The sequence below is a fragment of the Capricornis sumatraensis genome, chromosome 3 (assembly GCF_032405125.1).
Source record: "Capricornis sumatraensis isolate serow.1 chromosome 3, serow.2, whole genome shotgun sequence".
Classification (NCBI taxonomy): Eukaryota; Metazoa; Chordata; class Mammalia; order Artiodactyla; family Bovidae; genus Capricornis; species Capricornis sumatraensis.
In genome coordinates this window covers 115,712,879-115,737,109 of record NC_091071.1, presented here as the reverse complement: position 1 = coordinate 115,737,109, position 24,231 = coordinate 115,712,879, and the positions used below count along the sequence as shown (strand labels likewise).

General features: G+C 45.1%; 1 protein-coding gene across 1 annotated transcript in view; it reads left to right on the top strand.

Annotated features, from left to right (window-relative positions):
* Positions 1 to 4,902: 4,902 nt before the first annotated feature.
* The window catches only part of SCTR (secretin receptor), a 70,082-nt gene continuing 50,753 nt past the window's right edge, over positions 4,903 to 24,231 (top strand). The window contains exons 1-2 of the mRNA XM_068967620.1: positions 4,903 to 4,984; positions 19,145 to 19,250. Coding sequence (XP_068823721.1) covers positions 4,925 to 4,984; positions 19,145 to 19,250 — 166 coding nt within the window. The 5' untranslated portion in view covers positions 4,903 to 4,924. The remainder of the gene's footprint in view (positions 4,985 to 19,144; positions 19,251 to 24,231) is intronic.

Genomic DNA, 24,231 nt, shown 5'->3' with positions numbered 1-24,231 from the left:
TTAAAAATTTTTGTTGAAGTATAGTCCTGAGTATTCATTGGAAGGGCTGATGCTGAAGCTGAAGCTCCAATACTTTGGCCACCTGATGCGAAGAACTGACTCATAGGGAAAGACCCTAATGCTGGGAAAGATTGAGGGCAGAGGATGAGATGGTTGGATGGCATCACCAACTCAATGAACATGAGCTTGAGCAAGCTCTGGGAGTTGGTGATGGACAGGGAAGCCTGGCATGCTGCAGTCCATGAGGTCTCAAAGAGTTGGACATGACTGAGCGACTGAACTGAACTGACAGTTGATTTACAATGTTGTGTTATTAAACAGTTGCAAGTGTATACAAGGTGATTCAGTTGCATATATATATATATGTATATATATAGTAGTTTGTAATAACCCCAAACTCCTAATTTATCCCTCCCCTACCCCTCTTCCCTTTTAGTAATCTTAAATTCATTCTCTGTGTCTGTGTTTGTTTCTGTTTTGTAAATAAGTTCATTTGTTTCACTTTTTTGGATTCCACATATAGTGATATCATATGATATTTGTCTTTCTCTGTTTGACTTATTTCGCTTAGCATGGTAATCTCTAGGTCCATCTATGTTGCTGCAAATGGCATTATTTCATTCTTTTTATGGTTGAGTAATATTCCATTGTGTATATGTACCATACCTTCTTTATCCAGTCCTTTGTGGATGGACATTTTAGGATGTTTTCAAGTCTTAGCTATTGTGAATAGTGTTGCTGTGAGCATTAGGGTGCATTATCTTTTTGAATTGAAGTTTCACGGAAACTTTTAAGTTACTGTTGTGAGAACGTGACTTAGAGTGTTTGGGGATGGTTGTGACTTAGTTTCCTATGCCCCACTACACCTACCTCTCCAGTGTAATTTGGAGAAAGGAATGAGGCTCCAGACCTGCAAAAGCATCAGAATCAAAGAGACACCCCTCTCTGTTGCTCCTGGGAGTTATAATGGATTTAGAGGGTGGACATAAAGTATTTCCCCACAGCCCCACTAACAGTACTGGTATTAGTACTAGTACTACTAGTACTAGGGGTCTCACGTGCTCCTCCAGGATCTTCCTACTTTCCATCAAGAGGCAGAGTCTGTGTTGCCTCCCCTAGAACCAGGACTGGCTTTTATGATTATCTGGACAACAAAAAACAGTAGAAGCAGACGAGGCTGGGTCATAAATCACGGTGCACCTTCGACCTGCTCTCTCTCAGGACAAGCACCTTTGGGATCACGGTTTAAGAAGCCTAGACACCCTGAAGCTGCCTGGAGCTAGGGCCACGTGGAGCAAGCCCAGCCCCAGTCATCCAAGAGAGCATGTCTCCGGGGGACTCTGACTGCCACCGTGTGAGATGTGCTAAACCAGGGAACTGTCGGCCGAGCCCAGCCAGCCCCCAGGACTGTGAAGTGATAGTAAATCACTGCTCTGATTTTCCAGCACTAGTTTCAGGTGTAACAGACATAAGCGTGGTGGAGAACTCAGGCTGGAAATAAAAAAAACAGAGTTTCAGTGCAAACAATCCTGTGTGATCTGCAGTTCAGGCCCCACCCATCTTCATCTGTTCGGGTTTCTTCATCTGTTAAATGGCTAGACTGATATATCCTAGTGGGGTTATTCTCCTTAGCCTCATCCCTCTCAAATCTCTTTTCTGCCTTCTCCACCCAGGAGGGAGGTTAAACTCTATGGACATAGAGAAATGCTATGGACAGTTTCTCCCCAATCTGTCTGTCTTGTCTCTGGCTTTGGGTTGGGTTCAGCCAATGGAAGACATAGCCAGGAGATTCAGAGGGCAGAAGAGAGGTCAGGGTATTTATCCCAACACCTGACAGTTTTTCCATTTGTTTCTTTTGTTTGTATTATGCAGCATGTGGGATCTTGGTTCCTAAACCAGGGATGGAACCTGCACCTCCCCCCTCACAGAGTCTTACCCACTGGACCACCAGGAAGTCCCAGACTGTGGTTTTGACAGAGGCTGCATTCCCCTCTGGTTAAGATCCTGTGGGTGGCTCCACTCCCAAGGATAGCTCTTGCCTGCTTGGGGAGACACTGCTTTCTCTCTTTGCTCCTTGTTAAAGGAAAATTATCCTGACACTTATTAAAATGGTAAAGAAGCCTTCATTCAAGTCTGTTACAACAGGCGTGTTGCAACAGAGGAGAGAACCAGGGCTCAACTCAGAATATAACAAGAAACAAAGGGGATTCGTAGCTATGGAGCAGGGTGAGGGCAGCCGCGGATGGACGATTACTAAGAGGAGACATCAAGACAGGGAGATTTCTGCAAAACTGACTTAACACCCTTCCTGCTGAAGGCAGGACAGGATTATCCATCAAAGGTGGGAGAGACAAGGAACTTGACGAGATATCAAGGGGGAAGATTCTCACTAACCCATGGCAGGAGTCTTGCTGAGGCAGGCCAAAGACAGGTGGGGCCAAGGTCAAAGCAGAAGAGGCGCAGAGGAGTCTGACCAGGCCTATCGCTGCTGACCCGGGCACCTGCATGTCCCCTGCTGGTTCCCTGAGCCCCACCCACACCTCTGCATGGCATCTTCTCATTAAACTTTCAATGAAACCATGTAAGCAATGGAGTCTCCCTCTTCTGCAGCCCCTGATCGCCGGTCCTACAGACCCCACAGAGCTGTTTCAAGGATCAAATGAAATGCTGCATGCAAAAGAGCTTTGGAAAGACTGAGAGTAAGAAAGTCATCTTCAGGATTGAGAGAAGTTCTAGTGCCATGCAAAGGATGTGGGCCCGGGCTTCGGACTCAGTCCTGGGTTCAATCCAGGCCCTGCCCCTTGCTGGCTGCATTGTTGAGGCAAATGGTTACCTTTCCCAAGCCTCAAGTTCCCATCTGATTCATCAAGGAAAGTCAGTGTCTCTCAGACAGTCTTGGAGGATTGTCTATGATGATACACCCAATTATTAAAAAAACTCCCCCAGCACATGGGGGGTATTAAATACATGATTAGTTCCCCACATGCTCCCTTCCACCCTATTCTGAAACTGTGTTCTCAGGCAGGTTCTACAAAGCCACTGACGGCATCCATGGCTTCCCACAGAGCATTTCAGATCCTTTCCTCAATATTCTGAGAGACAGAGCCTCCTATTTAAGGAACAATGTCTTTCCACAGGCCAGAAATTGATTGAATTGCCCAGAAAAAATGTTGTTTTGCTTTTTCACTGGTGATCACAAGGCTCTGGTATAGAGCACAGATTGCATTTTGCATTATTTTCTTTTTTTTTGTCTTTCCATCAAAAAAGCAATACATCCAGTCATTACAGAAACTATTCAGCAACATGAAAGTCTATAAGTAAAAATGGCATATCCTTACCGCATGCACTTTTTCTAATGCACATTTATGATGTGAGAGAAACTAGTTCATAACATTTTTCCAGCCTGAATCTTGAATCAATTGAGAAATACGAGGAAGACAATGGGACCCAATATCACTTTTGTTGGTGATAATGGTCTCAAAGAATGTGGTTTATACTTGTGGACCAGAGGGGAGAAACCACCACCTGCCACTGGCCACACTTGATCAAGGCAGTCAGAACCTTGACTTTCAAGGACAGCCTGGGCCAGGGCAATCCAGTTACTGGCTCTCTGCTGGTGGGGACGCTATGAAAGGAAAGGGTGTGTGTGTGTGTGTGTGTGTGTGTGTGTGTGTGTGTGTGTGTGTGTGTGTGAGTGCACTCGTGTGTGCATGAGGATGCACACGTGCCCAGAATCTCATGCCAGTCCTTACACCAGGTAGGGCTCACCTCCCTTCCATGTGTGGGGAAGAGGGTGAGGGAGAGAAGTCAATGAGCTGATGGCCTTCAAGTGCCTGAGAAAAAGGTCTAGATAGAAGGAGACACAAAAGGAAAGGGGATGTGCACCAGAGCAGAAAAAACAAACAACTGGGTCTACAAAAACCCTCTGAGGGTGCCTTGTACTGTACTGAGAGGCCAAAGCCAACCTTCAGGAGATCCGATGAAGAAGGAAATGGCAACCCTCGCCAGTATTCTTGCCTGGAGAATCCCATGAACTGAGGAGCCTGGCGGGCTACAGTCCATGGCTTCGCAAGAAGTTGTACACGACTGAGTGACTAAGCAACAAGGAGATCTAAGCCCTCAGACTCAGGATGAGCAGCTGCTGGGCACACCTGCCTAATACTGAAATAGCTCCCGGGGAAACCAGAAAGCACAAAAGCTCCAGCACAGCCCCAAACGCTGGGGTGCACCAATGGTCCTCCTTGGTCTCACCTGATCATCAAAGGCTTCTCAGTGTGATGGAGCTCATATGTGTGCAACTTTCTGGAAGAAGCGTAAATATCTAATAAGAAAGAAAAAAAAAGTGAAAATCGGAAATGGAGTAGCTGCCCCCCGGAATAGTGCCATAGGGATTTAACGAGCACCGGCTGTGTCACAGGGCGCTAGTACAAACTTTTCACCCAGAAGGCGGGTATTATTAGAGGTACTGCTCGGATGAGAACGCTGAGGCTCCAAAAGGTGGCCACCTGCAGCGCAGCGGTGGCGGCGCTGACTCGGACCTTGGGGAGGGCTCTTTTAGTCCGTGGGGGTGTGGCAGCGGGGCCTGCCGACCATAGCCTGCGGGAGCCGCTCTAGCCTCGCGTCCTCCCTCCACCTCCTCCGCAGCGGGCCTTCGCGCTGGCCCCCGCCAGCCGGCCAGCCAGCAGGGGTGGGTGGAGGAGCGCACGCCACGCCGCGCCGCGTCCTTATCAACCGGCGGGGCGGCGTGGTGCGGGGCCACCCCGTCAGGGGAGGCGCAGTCCCGGGCCCGCCGCGGGTGGGGCCATGGCTCCCCTGGGCGCGGCGGCCAGCCGGGGTCCGAGAGGCGGCAGGGAGCGCTGAGTGCTGAGCGGCGGTGCGCGCGGGCAGGCGGCCGTCGGGGCGCCAGGGGAGCGCACGCGGCACCATGCGCCCCCGCCTGCCGCCACTGCCCGGGCTGCTGCTGCTAGCCTGCGCCATGCACGCGGTGAGTACGCGCCCTTCCGCGGGTCCCTCTAGGGGTGAGGGGTGGAGGGGCCCCACCAGATCTTCTGCTGGGCAGCGGGAGGCGTTTCTCCCCATCCTTTCCCCGCAGCTATGATTTTTGTCTGCTCCTCTCCGGAGGGTCCTCTCCTCCGAAATAAAATCTGTATGTGCCCGGGCGCAGGCAGCGCTGAGATAACTTACCTTGCCCTTCACCCCACCCCGGCGCTCCTGGGCGGAAATTCGGAAGCCGCCCCGGCCGTGCCTTTTGTGTCCGGGCACTTTGCCTGCAGTATTTCCTTGAAACCTCATCATCGACTTTCGATGTTGCTATTTTCACCCTCACTTTGCGGACAAGGAAAGCGAGACTTGGAAAAACCAAAAAAAACTTGCCCCGAGAAAAGACAGCTGGAACCCAGTCTGTCTGCCCCAGAGCCTTGCCATTTGCATGGACAGCGGCTGCGGACGGGGAGACTTGAAAGCTTGGCCGTAACTGCCAGCGTTTGCCGCTTCCTCCTTGGTCTTGTGGGTTTGGCTCCGCAATGTCGATGGGTCTGGGGACTTCTGGGAGCAGCTGGTCTCCCCAAACCAGGTCCAGGGAGGAACTGGCAGAGAAAAGGGAAGGCAGCAGAGTGAGTGGCTTATGTTGCTTTCTCACAAACTCCAGGAGTCCTGGCCTCTGCCTGTGGGGTTTGTGAAAGAGGGTGGCTGCGGCCAGTGGGGAGAAGGAGCGGTGAGGAAGGGGCGCACAGATTCCAGAACTTCCCCTTTCCACCAGCATTCCAAACAGGCCCCCCACCGCCTCAGTCCCAAGAAACTCCCCAGGAAAAGCACTTAGGAACTCAATTCCGAGCCTGAAATCTCTGTCCTGGGCAAACCCTTCCTGCAAACACATCAGTGGCCCTCCTGTGGTCCTCTCCTGGTTGGCTATAAGAAAGACCTGCTTCTGGAGCTGGTGGGAGTGTTGACACGCAGGAGGCACAGCTCCTGTGGTGTCCAGAGTGGGGTTTTCGGCTCTCCTGTGCAGCTGCCTTGTGTTAATAACTTGGAGCCTCCTGTCCTTAGCGCTGCAGTTGTAAGGTGCTAGGACAACAGCACCTGCTTGCAAGTCTGAGCTCCCACTTTGGGGAAATGCCATCTGAGACATGGGGACAGTTCAAAGCCAAATTCAGCCTCTGAGTGTGTTATTTGGTGCCCAGAGCTGGGAGGCAGCCCTTTTGGTGACCTCACCCCACCTCCTGCCCACCGCCAGCCTCCTTTTTAAGTATCTGCAGTAACACTGCGGTTGTCAGAAGAAATCAACAAGTGGCTGGGTCTTCAGGACTAAGGTTCAATGTACATTTTAATCTCCAGCGTCATTTTAGGAATAAGCCCAGGGGAAAATGAGATCCCTTGGTTCAGGTCTTCCGTGTGCCTTGGAAGGATGCTTTATTATGCTCTGGTCCACTTTCCTCCTTTTACAGGGGAGCAAACTGATACCCACAGAGAGCAGGGACCTGCTCCTTATCAGTAAGTTTGTGGCAGCTCTGGGACTGGAGCCCAGATCTCGCCTTTCTCAACAGCCCAGGGCTATGTCTGGGTTGTCGCTTGTCTTTGCTCACATCTTCCTCTGCTCACGCACCACTTTATGTTCCTGCCAGGTGGTTTCCTGTGTGTAAGTCTTGGCTCTCTGGTGATTTTATGGGCTTATCCAGATCTGAGGTTCACACTTCTTGGCAGAGAACTCCGTCAACAAATAGGGATGGAATTGCTCGGCTTTGGTTGGAGGATTTCCCAGCCTATGGAACCCTGCTTTTTTCCTGTTTGAGTGGTCAGACATTTAATTTTGAAACTGAAGGACATTCAAACAATTCCTTATCATTTCATGCTTCGTCTTGTGGGAAATCATAGACATCTTCCCAATTGGTGGTGGTGGGGGATCACTAAGGCCAAATTGCTTATTAGTACTCCCCCCAACTCCCTACCTTTTCACACAGAGATGTAGGGAGGGTCCCTTGCAAGTGGATTGAAAAGTGCTGGTGGCTGGTGGGGCAGTTTTTTGAGACCTCCATAAGAAACTCTGGCTTCACCTCCCCTTACTGTCCCCACCCATGTCTCTCATGAGAATTTTTACCTGGAACAGTATTGTCATTATTTACCAGCGCACCTGTCCTTCCCGTCCTCCCCAATACGTTCACTTAGAGCTTGAACCTTGAGACTCAGTCGCACTCATCCTTTATCCTTAGAACCTGTCATATCAGAAGAAAGAGTCAATGACTCATGTAACAACAGGTAGTGAAGAACGACATCTTACAAGCAATCATTGCTTACAAAATTGTACATAAATCTGCCAGGCAAAGGTGCAGTCTCTCAAGGGAGGGCTTTTAAATCCAGGGCATCTTGCCAACTGCCCACCTGAGAACCTGAGTGTGTTAAGTGGGGTACAAGGGGCTACTTTTTCCTTCAAGCAGGGTTTCTTAACTTTGACACTGTAATTCTGGATATTAAATCTGAGCTTTCCACATGGGATGCTGGGACAAGAGCTATGCCCTCCCCTGGCATGGGAGGGAATGAGAGGGTGGAGATAGTGGTTAGAGAGAGGGGAGCAGGGGGTGGGGGTGCCCTGTACATTGTGTGCTGTCCAGCAGCGTCCCTGTACTCTGCCTACCAGAAGCTAGTATCTTCTCTCCAAGTTGTGCCAACAGAAATTGTCTCCAGACATTGCCAACTGTCCTCTGGGAGCAGGCAGGGCAAAACTGCCCTGGTTGAGAACTACTGCCTTAAAAGTTATTATGTCTCAGGGGAAATGTGTGAACAAGATTTGCAATAGGTGTCACTGGATGTTGGATTCAGGGTAGTGGGGTTGGTGACAGGGAATCTGAGCTGGAGACAGAAGCAGGTGTACCAGTGAAAACCCATCTCCAGATGAGAAGACCTCTATAGGGCATGGGTTCCTTTGGCTTCTCCACCCTCCCTTCCCACTCCGCCATGTCCCTCTTCATTTCTTCTCGGTTGATGGCTCAGAAACACAAAAACTCTAAGGCGGGGTCTGGCATGTGGTGGTCCCCACCACTTCCTGGACTGCATCTGGACCCAGAGGTTGACAAGCTGGGTGAGCAGAATTTTAGGAAGGCCTACAAGGTCACCAGAGGATCTGACTACTGATGCCTCGTAGAGAAAAGTCACTGGGAGCTTTGTATCCCTGAACAATATTCCGAGGTAGTATTGTGGATTTCTTTTTGAGTTTTTGCTCTTCCTAAAATTCATGTGACTGATGACCATGATGATGATGATGGTGAAGGCTTCCCTCAGTGCCTACTTCACACCAGATACTCTGCTAAGCTGTGCCTGGCACTACTTGACTTCTCTCACCAACAGTCATCATCCTCACTGTGCATGTGAAGAAACTGAGATGTAGAAAGAGGTGAAACCAATGGTCAAGTCACCCAGCTGACATGATGGTGTAAGGACTCAAAGCCAACTGTGCTTAGCCAGCACGTGCATCTGTTTCCAAAGAGAGGCCGCTCTGGTTTTTGGCTTCCAAGGCACTGTCATGAAATCTTTCTCAAACCACAAAATGACAATAACTACAGTTTAATCTAATCACTTTATAAAAGGCAAATCAAATACAGAATTACACACAGCATTTTATTGAGGGTTGCCAGACATGAGGTTGGGGCCACAAATTCAAAAAAACAGGAGAGATGCTTCCCACACTGTTTAGGGGAGTCCTTTAGACTTTGGCACCCCCTTTAGGAGTTGCTACAGAGCTCCCCTCTTGTCCTGTCCCCCAAATCCCCTCCCTTGACACTGGAGGGCACAGGTCTCTTCCTGGCACCCCTTGTTGAAAGCCCAGATTCCACAACCAGGATTAGAGCTCTGCCCCCAGAGTGGCCTCTGGTTTGGCCCCTGCATCCCTGACCTTAGCCAGCTGAGGTCACCACTGACCTTTGCTCAGGCTCTGGAACAACCTGCAGCCCCAGATAAGACCCACAACACTCAGATTCTATCTACTTGCTTACATAACAGAGTATATAAGTATTCATGAGGTTATGAGAAAGCAGGGATCTCTTGGGGCCCACCCAGCTTCAATATTCCATGTCTGAAAGAGTCTGAGGGGCGTCTGGGGAAGGGACCTCCCTGATGGGTCATCTCCTGGTGGTTGTGCTGCCAGGATTCCTGAGTTTTCCAGACTTCTCCAGAATCACCGCATGCCCCGCATCACTTCCCTCTCTCTCGGCTCCCCAAGGCTCCCTTTGGTGTCTTCTGAGATTTCTGACCTTACTACCTCCTTTCATTTTCAATAGATGGGTGTACCTCCCGTATCCCGAGAGTCAGAGAATGCACTTCCCCTGAGCAGCATCTTGCCCTCACAGATGAATCTAAGTTGGACCCTCCTGTTCCTGTCCTCCTGCACCCAACGTCATGCCGTGCCAGAGCAGCACAGACTGAGGGGCTTGAACAGTGGAAATTTATCTTCTCATAGGCCTGGAGGCTGGATATCCCAGATCATGGTTGGATTCTGGGAAGACCTCCCTCCCTGGCTTGTAGTTGGCTGCCTGGTCCTCATGTAACCTTTCCTCTGACTTTTGAGAGAGTGAGTTCACTGATATCTCTTGTAAGGATGTTAATCCTATCAGATTTGGGCCCCCTATGACCTTATTTGACCTTAATGAACTCCTTCTGGGCCCTGTCTCCTAACAGAGCCGCACCTGGGGATAGGGAGTCAATATATTCTTTGAGGGACACAGACGTTCAGCCTGCATCACACCTGAATGGAATAGAGGCTTTGCTCCAGCCCCATGCTCCTGACCTCTTCCCCCCACCATGCTCAGTGACTTTTGTCCTGAGATGACACAGAGGTAGCCTTCATCCTGCTCCTCTTGACTGGATTTTCCATCAGCTAGTCAACCTGCCCAAGCCCATCCAGCCAAGTGGCAAAGGAACTTCACAGCTCTGGCCATGGTTCCTCTGCTACCGCTCATGGCCAGCATTTTGGAAGATGCATCTATGATCCCTGCCTCCACCTCTGTCCGTTCCTCAGCCTGCAGCACCCTGGCTCCCACCCGTTCCCTACTCGCATCAGTCTCACCAGGCCCTGCATTATCCCACTTTCCCTAGACATGGCGTGGTCTGTGTCCCACCCAAGGGGAACACATGGTTGATGAGAGTTTGGACGCTATGACTAATGACATCAAGGCAGCGAGCACACTCCCTGACTGTTCTGGGCAAGATGGGCAGGGCACCCATGGGATTCCAGCCTCTTAGAGACATTTGGTGCTGGGACACTCTGTCCCTCCCCCTCTTCCTCACCTTGGTGCCTGCCTTTCACAGGCTTGTGGTTCCCACTGCGCCCCAAATGAGGTTTTCCCTCTTTCGAGGTTTCCCCGTGTCACATGGTTCCTTCCTCTTGTGTGATCCCTCCTCCCGCGTGGTCCCTCCTTTTGCTCATCTTCCCAGCCGGTGAGGGTCACTGTCTCAGGCACTGTCTCTGGCGCTTGCTCTGCTTATGCTTGCTGCTCTCTCTTACTATGTGAGTTTCCTTGCCCATCTTAAGGTGATATAAATCCAACCTTAACCATGCTTATCTCCCTTCAGCTGCTGCCAAACTCACATCTCTTGTCCTTGTTTTCCCTGTTGTTGGAGTTACTGAGGTACCCAAAGCAGACACATAGGAATGATGCTGGCCCCTGTCCTCAGCTGGCCCTCAGCCCCTGCTGGCCCCTGTCACATCTGTGCACATGCCCTCCACTATGGGGGTGACTTCTCGCCTACGTGGTACAGTGCCTCCCAGGGGTTTCCTGCCACTGCTTGTGGTCCATGGTGGCCTGGCCACTACCTTCCCGCATGCTCCCGCCACAGGTGCCTCTGGACCCCTTGGAGCCTGTGAGCTACGGCAATAAGATCTGCGTCCGCTCACCTTCGATTGCAGAGCATCCTAGGGACCCAGTAAGTGTTAGATGACATTTTGGGTTTGGAATTAGTTGTAGGATCGAGTTCCCTCTTTATTTGTCACTGTATAAACTAGACTAATATCTCTCTTTTTTCCCCTGTGAAACTATTCCTTTCCAGTCTCAGGTTGGCAGCAAAGTGTGTTGAGTTTCCTCCCATCCTTTGGAACTTAGTAGTTTTTCATTGGAGAAGGTAATGGCAACCCACTCCAGTACTCTTGCCTGGAAAATCCTGTGGATGGAGGAGTCTGGTATGCTGCAGTCCATGGGGTCGCTAAGAGTTGGACACGACTGAGTGACTTCACTTTCACTTTTCACTTTCATGCATTGGGGAAGGAAATGGTAACCCAGTCCAATGTTCTTGCCTGGAGAATCCCAGGGATGGGGGAGCCTGGTGGGCTGCTGTCTACAGGGTTGCACAAAGTTGGCCACGACTGAAGCAACTTAGCAGCAGCAGCAGGTGAATAAAAGCTTTTTCACTCCTGAAAAGATTCAAAAGTTGACCTCCTTATTGTGCTTTCTCAGGAAGTTACTGTAGAATGTGTTTCTGAAGAACAAGGAAGCAAAGCCAAGAAAAAGACAGAGAATATAGGAAATGGAACTGTGCCTGGGGGAGCCGGGGAGAGGCCCCCTAAAAGCACAGCCAGGTGCCAGGCCCCATTGGCAGAGGTCTGTGGGAGAGAGGGCTCCAGGGACTGAAAGAATAGACCTCTTGATAAATGTCTATCAAGGCTGTTGGAGCACTGGATAAATTAATCCTATCTACCTAGATTATCTAATCAAATGAAAACGCAAAGTCAATTGTTGACCACAGGAAAAACAAAATGTACAAGAAGAGACATAATCGTTTTACATGGCTAGACTCAGCAGTGAACAATATTTCATAGTCAAAGTAAGTCATTGTAAATACAGACCATTCATTTAACTAAAAATCAAGAGAAGGCTATGTCAATATATTATATGGGGGAGGGAAGTATATGTAGGGAGGTTTAAAAACATCTAAATCTTTCTCTTCCATAATAGAGTTTTGGATAATGTCTCAAACTGATAAACCAAGAAATAACAATATGAGATAATTTTGAAATACAGAGATAAAATGAAAATATACATCTAAAGAAAAGGAAAGTGGTTTTCTCTGGAGAGCACGAAAAGGTTAGGCAAGGGAACTGCTGTTTTTCGCTATAAGCACTTTAGTACTAGGACAAGTAAAAGAAAAAAAAGTGCCTATCCAAACTTGATTTTTAAAAACTATTAAAAGGGACCTTTTCAAGACTAATAGCTCTTGCTTTGAGGAGTATTTTATATAAATTTTAGCAATACTTTCACCGTCACTTGTTTCTCCTGTGAATTTAGAGGAAAATTTTAAAGGGGTGCACTATAGAGCATAGTCCGTTTTTGTCTTAAAAAGATTTTTTTGGCTGTGCTGTCCAGCTTGTTCAGTCTCTGACTAGGGATTGAACCTGCCCATGCCCTCGGCAGTGAAAACACAGAGTCCTAAGCACTGGATTGCCAGGAAATTCCCAATATTTTGAAATTTATTGATTATATAGAAACATGCACAAGCATACATACATTTAACTTCTAAATATCAGCCTCTTCTTTCCTCTTGGAAAACCTAGATGATATGGGGCCTTTTTTCCCCTTCATTCTCCCTCTGAGGCATCTAACAAACTGTTGCTCCATGAACACAATCTTCCCAGCCACTCCCAGCTACGCTGATGGGCCCACTCTGTCACTGAGGCCACTGTCTGCAGGCTGAAGACTCATCCACAGACTCAGCCCTTTCAACAGAATACTGTTGCTGTCATACAAACAGTGGATGCATACATTTCTGCAATTGACATGCCACCACACAAAATAATCTTGCTTTATTCAGTTTTAATGAAAGGATTAAGGGTAAACGAACTGTGGTATGATCTACTTCACACCCACTAAGGTAGATATTGGAGCTTGCCAGGTTACGCTACTGGTAAAGAACCTGCCTGCCAATGCAGGAGACGGAGAAGACGCAGGCTTGATCCCTGGGATGGTAAGATCCCCCGGAGGAGGAAAAGGTAACCCAGTCCAGTATTCTTGCCTGGAAAATCCCATGGACCGAGGAGCCTGGCAGGCTACAGTCCATAGGGTCACAGAGAGTCAGACATGACTAAAATACAGCACAATAGATATTATTAAAACAGAAAAATAAGGGTTGAGGATGAGGATGTAGAGAAACTAGAACTCTGTGCATTGTTGGCAGGAAGGTAAAATGGTACAGCTGATGTGGAAAATGGTGTGGTGGTCCCTTAAAAAAGTAATTGGAATTACCATATGATCCAGCCATTTCGCTTCTGGATATGTGCGTGCTGCTGCTGCTGCTGCTGCTGCTGCTAAGTCGCTTCAGTCATGTACGACTCTGTGCGACCCCAGAGACGGCAGCCCACCAGGCTCCCCCATCCCTGGGATTCTCCAGACAAGAACACTGGAGTGGGTTGCCATTTCACTTCTGGATATGTACCTAGAAGAACTGACAGCAGGGACTCGAAGAGATACTTGTACACCTCTGCTCTTGGCTGCATTATTCACAATAGCCAAGAGGTGGAAACACCCAAGTGATGAGTAGATGAACCAAGTGTGGTCTGTCCATAGAGTGGAATAGTATTCATCCATATAAAGGAATGAAATTCCAATAGATGCTACAAGATGGATGTGAAATGAGATACAGAAGAGCAAATATTGTATGATGCCACTTACATGAACAGACATATTCACAGAGTCAGAAAGTAGAATAGAGGTTGCTGTTTAATTGGTACAGAGTTTCTATTGGGCTGTAGAAGTCCTGGAAATGGATAGGAGTGATCACTGTACAACTTTTCATTTAATTCCACTGAATTATACACTTAAACATGATTGCAATGGCAAATGGTATGTATATTTTGCTACAACTTAAGAAATTTAGAATTAAAAGAAGCTAAACTATCCTCTAATGTTTATTTTTCCATTGTTGTTGTTTAGTTGCTAAGTCCGTCTGACTCTTTGTGACCCCGTGGACTGCAGCGTGCCAGGCTTCCCTGTCCTTCACTATCTCCTGGAGTTTGCTCAAGCTTATATCCATTGAGTCAATGATGCTATTCAACCATCTCACTTTCTGTCACCCCCTTCTCCTCCTTCCCTCAATCTTTCACAGCCTCAGGATCTTTTCCAGTGAGTCGGCTCTTCCAATCAGATGGCCAAAGGATTGGAGCTTCATCATCAGTCCTTCTGATGAATATTCAGGGTTGATTTCCTTTAGAGTTGACTGGTTTGATCTCTTTGTTGTCCAAGGGACTCTCAAGAATCTTCTCCAGCACCACAGTTTGAGGCACCAGCCTTTGGCACTCAGCATTCTTTATGGTCCAATTCTCACATCTCACATCTAGTCAAAAACCATAGCTTTGACTAGACCTTTGTTGGCAAAGTGATGTCTCTGCTTTTTAATATACTGTCTAGGTTTGCCATAGCTTTCCTTTTAAGGGCAAGCATCTTTTAACTTCATGGCTGCAGTTACCTTCTACAAAGATTTTGGAGCCCAAGAAAAAAACAAAATCTGTCACCGCTTCTGCTTTTTTCCCATCTATTTGCCATGAAGTGATGGAACTGTATGCCATAATCTTAGTTTTTTGAATGTTAAGTTTTAAGCCAGTGTTTTCACTCTCCTCTTTCACCCTCATCAAGAAGCTCGTTAGTTCCTCTTCACTTTCTGTTATTAGAGTGGTATCATCTGCTTATCTGAGATTGTTGATATTTCTCCCTGCAGTCTTGATTCCAGCTTGTGATTCATTCAGCCCAGCATTGTGAGTGATATACTCTGCATAGAAGTTAAAAATAAGCAGGGTGACAATATACAGCCTTGATGTACTCCTTTCCCAATTTGGAACCAGTCTATTGTTCCCAAATGTCCAGTTCTAACAGTTGCTTCTTGACCTGCATATAGGTTTCTCAGGAAACAGGTAAGGTGGTCTGGTATTCCCATCTCTAAGAATTTTCCAGTTTGTTGTGATCCACACAGTCAAAGGCTTTATTGTAGTCAGCGAAACAGAAATAGATGTTTCTCTGGAATTCCATTGCTTTTTCGATGATCCAGTGAATGTTGGCAGTTTGATCTCTGGTTCCTCTGCCTTTTCCAAATCCAGCTTGTTCATCTGGAAGTTCTTGGTTCATGTATTGCTGAAGCCTAGCTTGAAGGATTTTGAGCATAACAACTTTGCTAGCATGTGAATAAGTGCATATTTTCCCATAGTCCTAGGGAAAAACATGAAGAAGTTGAACCTTTCTTGGAGAGGATTCCCACTGTAGGTGTTCCCCCATTCCTCATCTTGCTCCATCACTTACAAGAGCCCTCTGTGCTACAGTGCTGCTTTCTTCAACCTCCAAGAATGTACATCACCACCCACTTTCAGGAGATGCCACCCCCACCCAGTCATCTATGCTGTGTAACAATCACAAACACTCAGTGGCTTGTAGCAATGCATGTTTCTCTCTTTCTTAGTGTTTGCGAGTGAGCTAGGGCTTGACTGACCAACTATGATACTGACATTGATCCAGGCACTGTGCAGAGCAAGTCTGCGACCCTGAAGACCCATCATGGTGCACTGGTACAGTCATACCTGTCTCCCTCCTACCCTCAGCTTTCCTTCTCAGCGGACACATTAATGTCTCAATCTCTACAATTTTACCACCGCAAGAATGTTATGGAAATGATGTGGAATCTAAAAAGTGATGCAAATGAATGTATTTACAGGACAGAAACAGACTCACAGACATAGAAAACGAACTTACAGTTACCAAAGGGGAAATGCCAGTGGCGGTGGGGGTGATAATTAAGAGTTTGGGATTAAAATATACACACTACTGTGTCTAAAACAGATAATCAATAAGGACCTACTATGTAGCACAGGGAACTGTACTTAATACTGTGCTGTAGTAACCATATGGGAAAAGAATCAGAAAAATAATGGATATATGGATATGGATAACGGAATCACTTTGCTGTGTGCCTGAAACTAACACAACATTGTAAATCAGCTATACTCCAATCTAAAATAAAAATTAAATTTAAAAAGAACATTATATAAATGAAATCATACTGTAACTCTCTGGGACTGGCTTTTTTCACTGAACATACTTCTCTGGAGATTCATATAGGTTGGTCCATGTATCACCACTTTGTTCCTTTTTATTGCTGAGGGCTTCCCTGCTGGCTCAGATGGTAAAAGAATCCTCCTGCAATGTGGGAGACCTGGGTTTGACCCCTGGGTTCCCTTGGAGGAGGGCATGGCAACCTGCTCCAGTGTTCTTGCTTAGAGAATCCTCAGGGACAGAGGAACCTGGCAGGCTACAGTCCGTGGGGTCACAAAGAGTTGGACCTGACTGAGAGACTAAGCACAGAATTTTATAGTATGGATGTTCCATAGTTCACCCCTTACACATTGAAAGGCATCTGGATTGTTTCAGTTTTGAGGTATTAGGAATAAAGCTGCTGTAAATATTAGTATACAAGTATTTGTGTGTGTGTGTGTGTGTGAACATAAGCTTACACTTCTCCAGGATAAATGCCCAGGAGTGCAATGGTTGGATCACGTAATGTTAATAGTTGCATGTTTAGCTTTTCTTAAGACCTTGCCAACTTTTTTTCCAGAGTGGTTGTCTCATGTTACAATCCCACCAGCAAAATGCGAGGGAACTAGTTTCACCACAGCCTTGCCAACGTTGTTGTGATTTTTTTATTTCAGATCTTCTAATAAGCATGTAGTGATATCACATTGCAATTTCAATTTGCGTTTACCTAATAGCTAATAATGTTGAACATCTTTTCATGTTCTTGTTTGCCATCTGTATATCTTCTTCTGTGAAATGTCTCTTCATGCATTTTGCCTATCTTCTAGTTAGATTTTTAAAATTTGCTTACTATTGGGTTTTGAATGTTTTTTATATATTCTAGATATTAATCCTAATTTGTTAATTGCAGATATTTTCTCCTAGTCTATAGCTTGTCTTTTCATCCTCTTAACAAGGTTTTTCTTGGAACAAAAGTTTTTAGTTTTGATAAAGTCCAGTTTATCAGTTTTTCTTTTTATGGATCTTGCTTTTGATGTCAAGTATAAAGAATCTTCGTCTTGCTCTGCATTTTGAAGTTGTTCTCCTGTGCCTTTTTCTAAAAGTTTTAGTTGAATTTTTTGTACTCAAGTCCATCATTATTTTGAGGTAATTTTTATCATAGGTATGAGTCTTAGGTTTGTTTTGTTATCTATAGCTGTCCAGCGACTATAACACTGTTGCCTATTCTTCTGTTAATACCAAGTTCTTTTGACTACTATCAGTTCAGTTCAGCTCAGTTGCTCAGTTGTGTCCGACTCTTTTTGACCGCATGAATCGCAGCACGCCAGGCCTCCCTTTTCATCACCAACTCCTGGAGTTCACTCAAACTCACGTCCATCGAGTCGGTGATGCCATCCAGCCATCTCATCCTCTGTCGTCCCCTTCTCCTCCTGCCCCCAATCCCTCCCAGCATCAGGGTCTTTTCCAGTGAGTCAACTCTTTGCATGAGATGGCCAAAGTACTGGAGTTTCAGCTTTAGCATCATTTTTTCCAAAGCACACCCAGGACTGATCTGTTTTAGAATGAACTGGTTGGATCTCCTTGGAGTCCAAGGGACTCTCAAGAGTCTTCTCCAACACCACAGTTCAAAAGCATCAATTCTTCTCGGTGCTCAGCTTTCTTCACAGTCCAACTCTCACATCCATACGTGACTACTGGAAAAACCATAGCCTTGATTAGATGGACCTTTGTTGGCAAAGTAATGTCTCTGCTTTTGAATATGCTATCTAGGTTGGTCATAATTTTCCTTCCAAGGACTAAGTGCTTTTTAATTTCATGGCTGCAGTCACCATCTGCAGTGATTTTGGAGCCCCAAAAATAAAGTCTGACACTATTTCCACTGTTTCCCCATCTATTTCCCATGAAGTGATGGGACCTGATGCCATGATCTTAGTTTTTTGAATGTTGAGCTTTAAGCCAACTTTTTCACTCTCCTCTTTCACTTTCATCAAGAGGCTTTGAGTTCCTCTTCACTTTCTGCCATAAGGGTGGTGTCATCTGCATATCTGAGGTTATTGATATTTCTCCCGGCAATCTTGATTCCAGCTTGTGCTTCTTCCAGTGCAGCGTTTCTCATGATGTACTCTGCATATAAGTTAAATGAGCAGGGTGACAACATACAGCCTTGACATACTCCTTTTCCTATTTGGATTCAGTCTGTTGTTCCATGTCCAGTTCTAACTTGCTTCCTGACCTGCATATAGGTTTCTCAAGAGGCAGGTCAGGTGGTGTGGTATGCCCATCTCTTTCAGAATTTTCCACAATCTGTTGTGATCCACACAGTCAAAGGCTTTGGCATAGTCAATAAAGCAGAAATAGATATTTTTCTGGAACTCTCTTGCTTTTTCGATGATCCAGCATAGCTCTGCAGCAAGTCTTTAAATTAGGTGGACTGATTTCTCCCAGTTATTTTTTTTTTAATTAATAGAACTTATTTTGTTGAGAGGACTTAAGTTTACAGAAAAATTGTGCAGAAAGTGCAAAGGATGACCATATACCCCTCTCAATCCCTCCTCCCCAGTGTCTCTTGTTATTAATGTTTTGCATTAAAGTGGTGCGTCGGTTATGGTTGGTGTACTAATATTGACACATTAACTAAAGTCTCTAGCTTAAGTTACTTTTTCTTGCAAGTCTATTGTTGAAGTATAGTTGACGTATAATATCACACAGGTTACAGATGTATACGGCTAGTGGTTCACATTTCTGAAGGCTATGCTCCACTCATAGTTATTGTAAACTGTGGGCTATGTTCCCTGTGTTGCACAGTGTATCCTTGTGGCTTATTTTACGCCTAACAGTTTATGCCTCTTACTCCTCTGCCCCATTTTGCCCTTCTCCCATTCCCTTTTCCCACTGGTAACTACTGGTTTGTTTTTCTTCCTTGACAGCTCAGTTGGTAAAGAACCCACCTGCAATGCAAGACACCCTGGTTCGATTCCTGGGTCGGGAAGATCCCCTGGAGAAGGGATAGAAGTCTGCTTCTTTTTTGTTACATTCGCTATTCTGTCTTCCTCCTTTGGAATCTCTGCTGTCTGGCCCCAGTCTTGCTCACAGAGAGGCCTTATGTGCTAGAATCAGCTTTGTGGTGCTGACTGGTGCTCTTGGTTTTGGGTTTTCAGGTTGGTACCCCACCTCGACTGTGTGATGTGCTGCAGGTACTGCGGGTGGAGAGGGACCAGTGCCTGCAGGAGCTCTCCCGGGAGAGCGCGGAGCATCCAGCCCCAGGTACGTGCCTACCTGCATCCACTCTGGGATGTGCTCGTGTCCAGGTCCATTGGGTTTGTGGGAGGTAGGGGTGGACCAACTGTATTCTTTCAGAGAATAAGCAGAGGGGAAGGGCCTGGAGCAACCCTGGTGAGCTGTCTACATGTGCTGAAAATCGCATCATCACCCCTCTTTGTTTCTCTGAGTTTATGGGTACAACCAGGGTTTTTGAACCATTAGCTTCTGCATGATGACTTCACCCAGGTGAGTGTTTTGATGAGAGTTACTTCTCATGGTGGTGTACCTCTTATCTGTTCTCTCACCTCCATTGATAGTTTGATGGGAGAGGTAACAGAAAGGCAGTGTGGGGTCTGGAAAACTCAGGGTCCATTGCTGGCTGACCCTCACTGGCTGTGTGAATGTGAACAAATTATTTAATGTTCTGAGCCTCACTTTCCTGATCTATAAATCAGAGGTGATAAAGTATGTTAGAATTATAAATATATGTAAATAAAGATGTTAAATATAGGTGCTTCTTAAAGATTATTAATTTAAATATTTATTATTATTAGTCAAGACAGTCAATATTATTAATTTGCTCTTTACATATTAATTTTATTTCTATTCCCTTCCTTCACTTATCTTCCTAGCTTTTATTCATCTAAAGGCAGTGGAGGCTGTGGCATTAAGAAAAGAATCCTTCACAAATAGTCAAACAAAGACTTGTACAGACAAGGTCTTCACTGTACTGGTTACAGTAGCCAACAGGTAGAAACAACCCAAGTGTCTGTCAGCTGATGAAAGATGAAGATGTGGTCTGTACCTACAATAGAATAGTGTTCAGCCTTAAAAAGGAGTGAAGTACTGGTACATGCCACAATGTGGATAGATCTTAGGTGGTGCTGTTGGTAAAGAATCTGCCTGCCAATACAGGAGATGCAGGAGACAAGGGGTTTGATCCCTGAGTTGGAAGACCCCTTGGAGTAGGAAATGGCAACCAACTCCAGTATCCTTGCCTGGGAAATTCCATGTACAGAGGAACCTGGTGGGCTACAGTTCATGGGGCTCCAAAGAGTCAGACGCAACCGAGTGACCAACTACAGGTGCACGTGATATGACTCTACTTATAGGAAACGTCTAGATTCGACAAATTCACAGAGACAAAAGTTAGATTAGTGGCTGTCGGGGGCCCAGGGGAAACGGCATGTGGAGCACTTGCATAGGCACTGCCTCTTAGTGGCGGTGAAATGTGTAGAACTAGGTAGAGGTGCTGGCCACACAAGACTCTGTCCTAAATGCCACTGACTGTACACTTTTAAATGCTTTCACTTTCATGCATTGGAGAAGGCAATGGCAACCCACTCCAGTGTTCTTGCCTGGAGAATCCCAGGGACGGGGGAGCCTGGTGGGCTGCCGTCTGTAGGGTCGCACAGAGTCGGACACGACTGAAGCGACTTAGCAGCAGCAGCAGCAGCAGCAGTGATTAATTTTATGTTCTATGAATTTCTTTTTAATAGACTTTATTGAAAAGTCTCTTCCAAGTGGCTGCACCGTTTGAATTTCTACCAGCGATGAGTGATCATTCCTGTTGTTCTATATCCTCGCCAGCATTTGATGTTGTGCTTTGTTTTTTTAATTGTAGTAAAATACCTACAACAAATTTTATTATCTTAACAATTTTCATCTATTTATTTTTCTTCCAGTTTTATTGAGATATAGTTGACATACAGCGTTGCATAAGTTTAAGGTATATAGCATAATGATTTGACTTACATACATAATTAAAGTATTATCACAATAAGTTAAGTGAACATCTGTCATCTCATATAGGTACAAAGTTAAGTAGAAAAAAGTTGTGTGATGCGAACTCTTAGGATTATTCTCTTAACAACTTTCATGCATACCATACAGCAATGTTAATTGTCTTTATCATGATATACATTACATCCCTAGTACTTATAACTGAAAGTTTGTACCTTTTGACTACTTTCATCCAATTTCCCCTAACCCCGCCTCTGGTAACCACAAATCTGAATTGTTTTTGATGTATAATTGACCTATGCTACTACTGCTGCTGCTGCTAAGTCGCTTCGGTCGTGTCCGACCCTGTGCGACCCCAGAGACGGCACCCCACCAGGCTCCCCCGTCCCTGGGATTCTCCAGGCAAGAACACTGGAGTGGGTTGCCATTTTCCTCTCCAATGCATGAAAGTGAAAAGTGAAAGTGAAGTCACTCAGTCATGTCTGACTCTTCGCGACCCCATGGACTGCAGCCTACCAGGCTCCTCCGTCCATGGGATTTTCCAGGCAAGAGTACTGGAGTGGGGTGCCATTGCCTTCTCTGATAACTGACCTATAAAACTATGTAATTTCTGTTACATAATTAGTAATTTAATATTCTATACATTTCAGAATGATCACCGCTGATGAATCTAGTTATGATATGTGACCATACAAAGATACTACATAGTTGTTAACTGTATTCCCCTCTCTGTACATTTCATTCCCCTAGCTCATATGCTTTGCACCTGGGACATTTGTATCTCTTAATATCCCTCATCTATTTCTTTCTTCCTCCACCCAGCTTCCCTCTGGCAACTCCCTGTTTGTTCCCTGTATCTGTAACTCTGTTTCTGTTTAGTTTTGTCTGTTCATTTGTTTTGTTTTAGAGATTTCACATATAAGTGAAGTCATACAGCATTTGTCTTTATCTGACTTATTTCACTTATCATAATACCCTCTAGGTCCATGCATGTTGCCACGACTGTCAAGATTTCATTCTTTTTATGACTGAGTGATATTCCGTTGTGTATATATACACCATATCCATCTTCTTTATCCATTCATCTACTGATGGGTACTTGGGTTGCTTCCATATCCTGACTATTGTAAATAATGCTGCAATGAACATATCTTTTCTAATTAGTGTTTTTGTTTTCTTTGGATAAATACCCAGGAGTGGAACTGCTGGATCACATGATAATTATATTTTTAACTTTTTGAGGACTCTCATAGTTTTTCCAGAGTGGCTGTACCACTCTACATTCCCACCAACAGTGCATGAAGGTTCCTGTTTCTCCACATCTTTGTCAACACTTGTTATTTCTTGTCTTTTTGATAATAGTCATTCTGAGAGGTGTGAGGTTACATCTCATTGTGGTTTTGATTTGCATTTCCCTGATGATTGGTGATGCTGAGCATCTTTTCATGTGCCTGTTGGCCATCTGTATGTTTACTCTAAAGAAATGTAATCTAAAAAAATACATAAATTTCATCATCTTAACCATTTCTCAATGTGCAGTTGTGTTAAGTTCACATTACTGAGCACCCAATCTCTAAAAACCTTTTATATTGCAGAACTGGAGCTCTGTACCCATTGAACAGCAACTGCTCTTCCTTCTTCCATTATCCACTGGGAACCATCATTCCACTTTATATTTCTATGAATGAAATGGTTCTAGGAACCTCAAATAACTGGACTCCTACAGTTTCTGCCTTGTTGTGATCACCTTATGGTATCTCACTGGGGTTTTGACCTTCAGTTACATGATGATCAGTGATACTGAGCATGTTTTCCTGTGTTTCTTGGCTATATTTGTATGTCTTGTTTAAAGAAATGTTCTCTCAAGTCCTTTGACCATTTTTAAGTAGGGTTGTTTAGTTTTTAGTTATTGAGTTACAGGAGTTCTTTATATATTCGGGATATTAGCCCCTTATCAGTGTGTGATTTGAAAATAATTTCTGTCATTCTGTAGTTTGCCTTTTCATTCTCTTGATTGTATCCTTTGATGCACAGAAGTTTTAAAGTTTGACTTATTATAATCTATCTAATTTTACTTTTGTTATCGTATCTTTTGGTATCATATCCAAGAAAGCATTGCCAAATCCAATCTCATAGAACTTTCTCCTAAGAATTTTAAAATTTTAGCTCTTACGTTTAGGTTCTTGGTCCATTTTGAATTAATTGTTAAATGGTATAAGTTAATCTTTCTTTTGCATTTGGACATTCAGTTTTCCCAGCAGGATTTGTGGAAGGATAGTCTTTTTCTCATTGAATGGTCTTGGCATCCTGGTAAAAAACATCACTTGACCATACATGTGAAGGTTTATCTGTGGGATGTTTATTCTATTCCATTGGTGTATATGTCCGTCTTTATGCCGGTACCACACTGTTTTGATTTACTGTAGCTTTCAAATAGGTTTTGAAGTCAGGAACTATGACATCCTCACCTTTGTTGTTTCTCAAGATGGTTTTAACTATTCCAAGATCCTTGGATATTCCATTAGGAATTTTAGGATGAATATTTCTATTTCTGAAAATGAAAGAAAAGTGTTAGTCACTCAGTCATGTCCAGTTCTTTGCAACCTCATGGACTGTAGCCTGCCAGGCTTCTCTGTCCATGGAATTCTCCAGGCAAGAATACTGCAGTGGGTAGCCATTCCCTTCTCCAGGGGATCGTCCCGATGCAGGGATGGAACCCAGACTCCTGCATTACAGGCAGATTCTTTACTGTCTGAGCCACCAGGGAAGACTGATTATATTAAATAAATTCTAAATAAATAAATATTGAAATATTTCTGTCTTTTGGATTTTTAAAAAACGGCTATGCCACATGGCTTGTAGGATCTCAGTTCCCTGACCAGGGATTGAACCTGGGCCCCTGAAGTGAAAGCGCTGGGTCCTTACTACTGGGCCACCAGGGAACTCCTTATCATTGGAATTTTAATACAGATGGCATTAAATCTGTAGATCACTTTGGGTAGTATTGAGATCTTAAAAATATTAACTCATCCAATACGTTAACACAGAATGTCTTTCCATTTATTTGTGTTTTTGATTTCTTTGAGCAACATTTGGTAGTTTTCAGTGTGCAAGGCTTTCATCTTGTTGGTTAGGTTTATTCCTAAGTATTTTATTCTTTTTAATGCTATTATAAATGGGTTTGTTTCTTAATTTCCTTTGTAGGTTGTTTCTCATTAGTGTATAGGAATGCAACTAATTT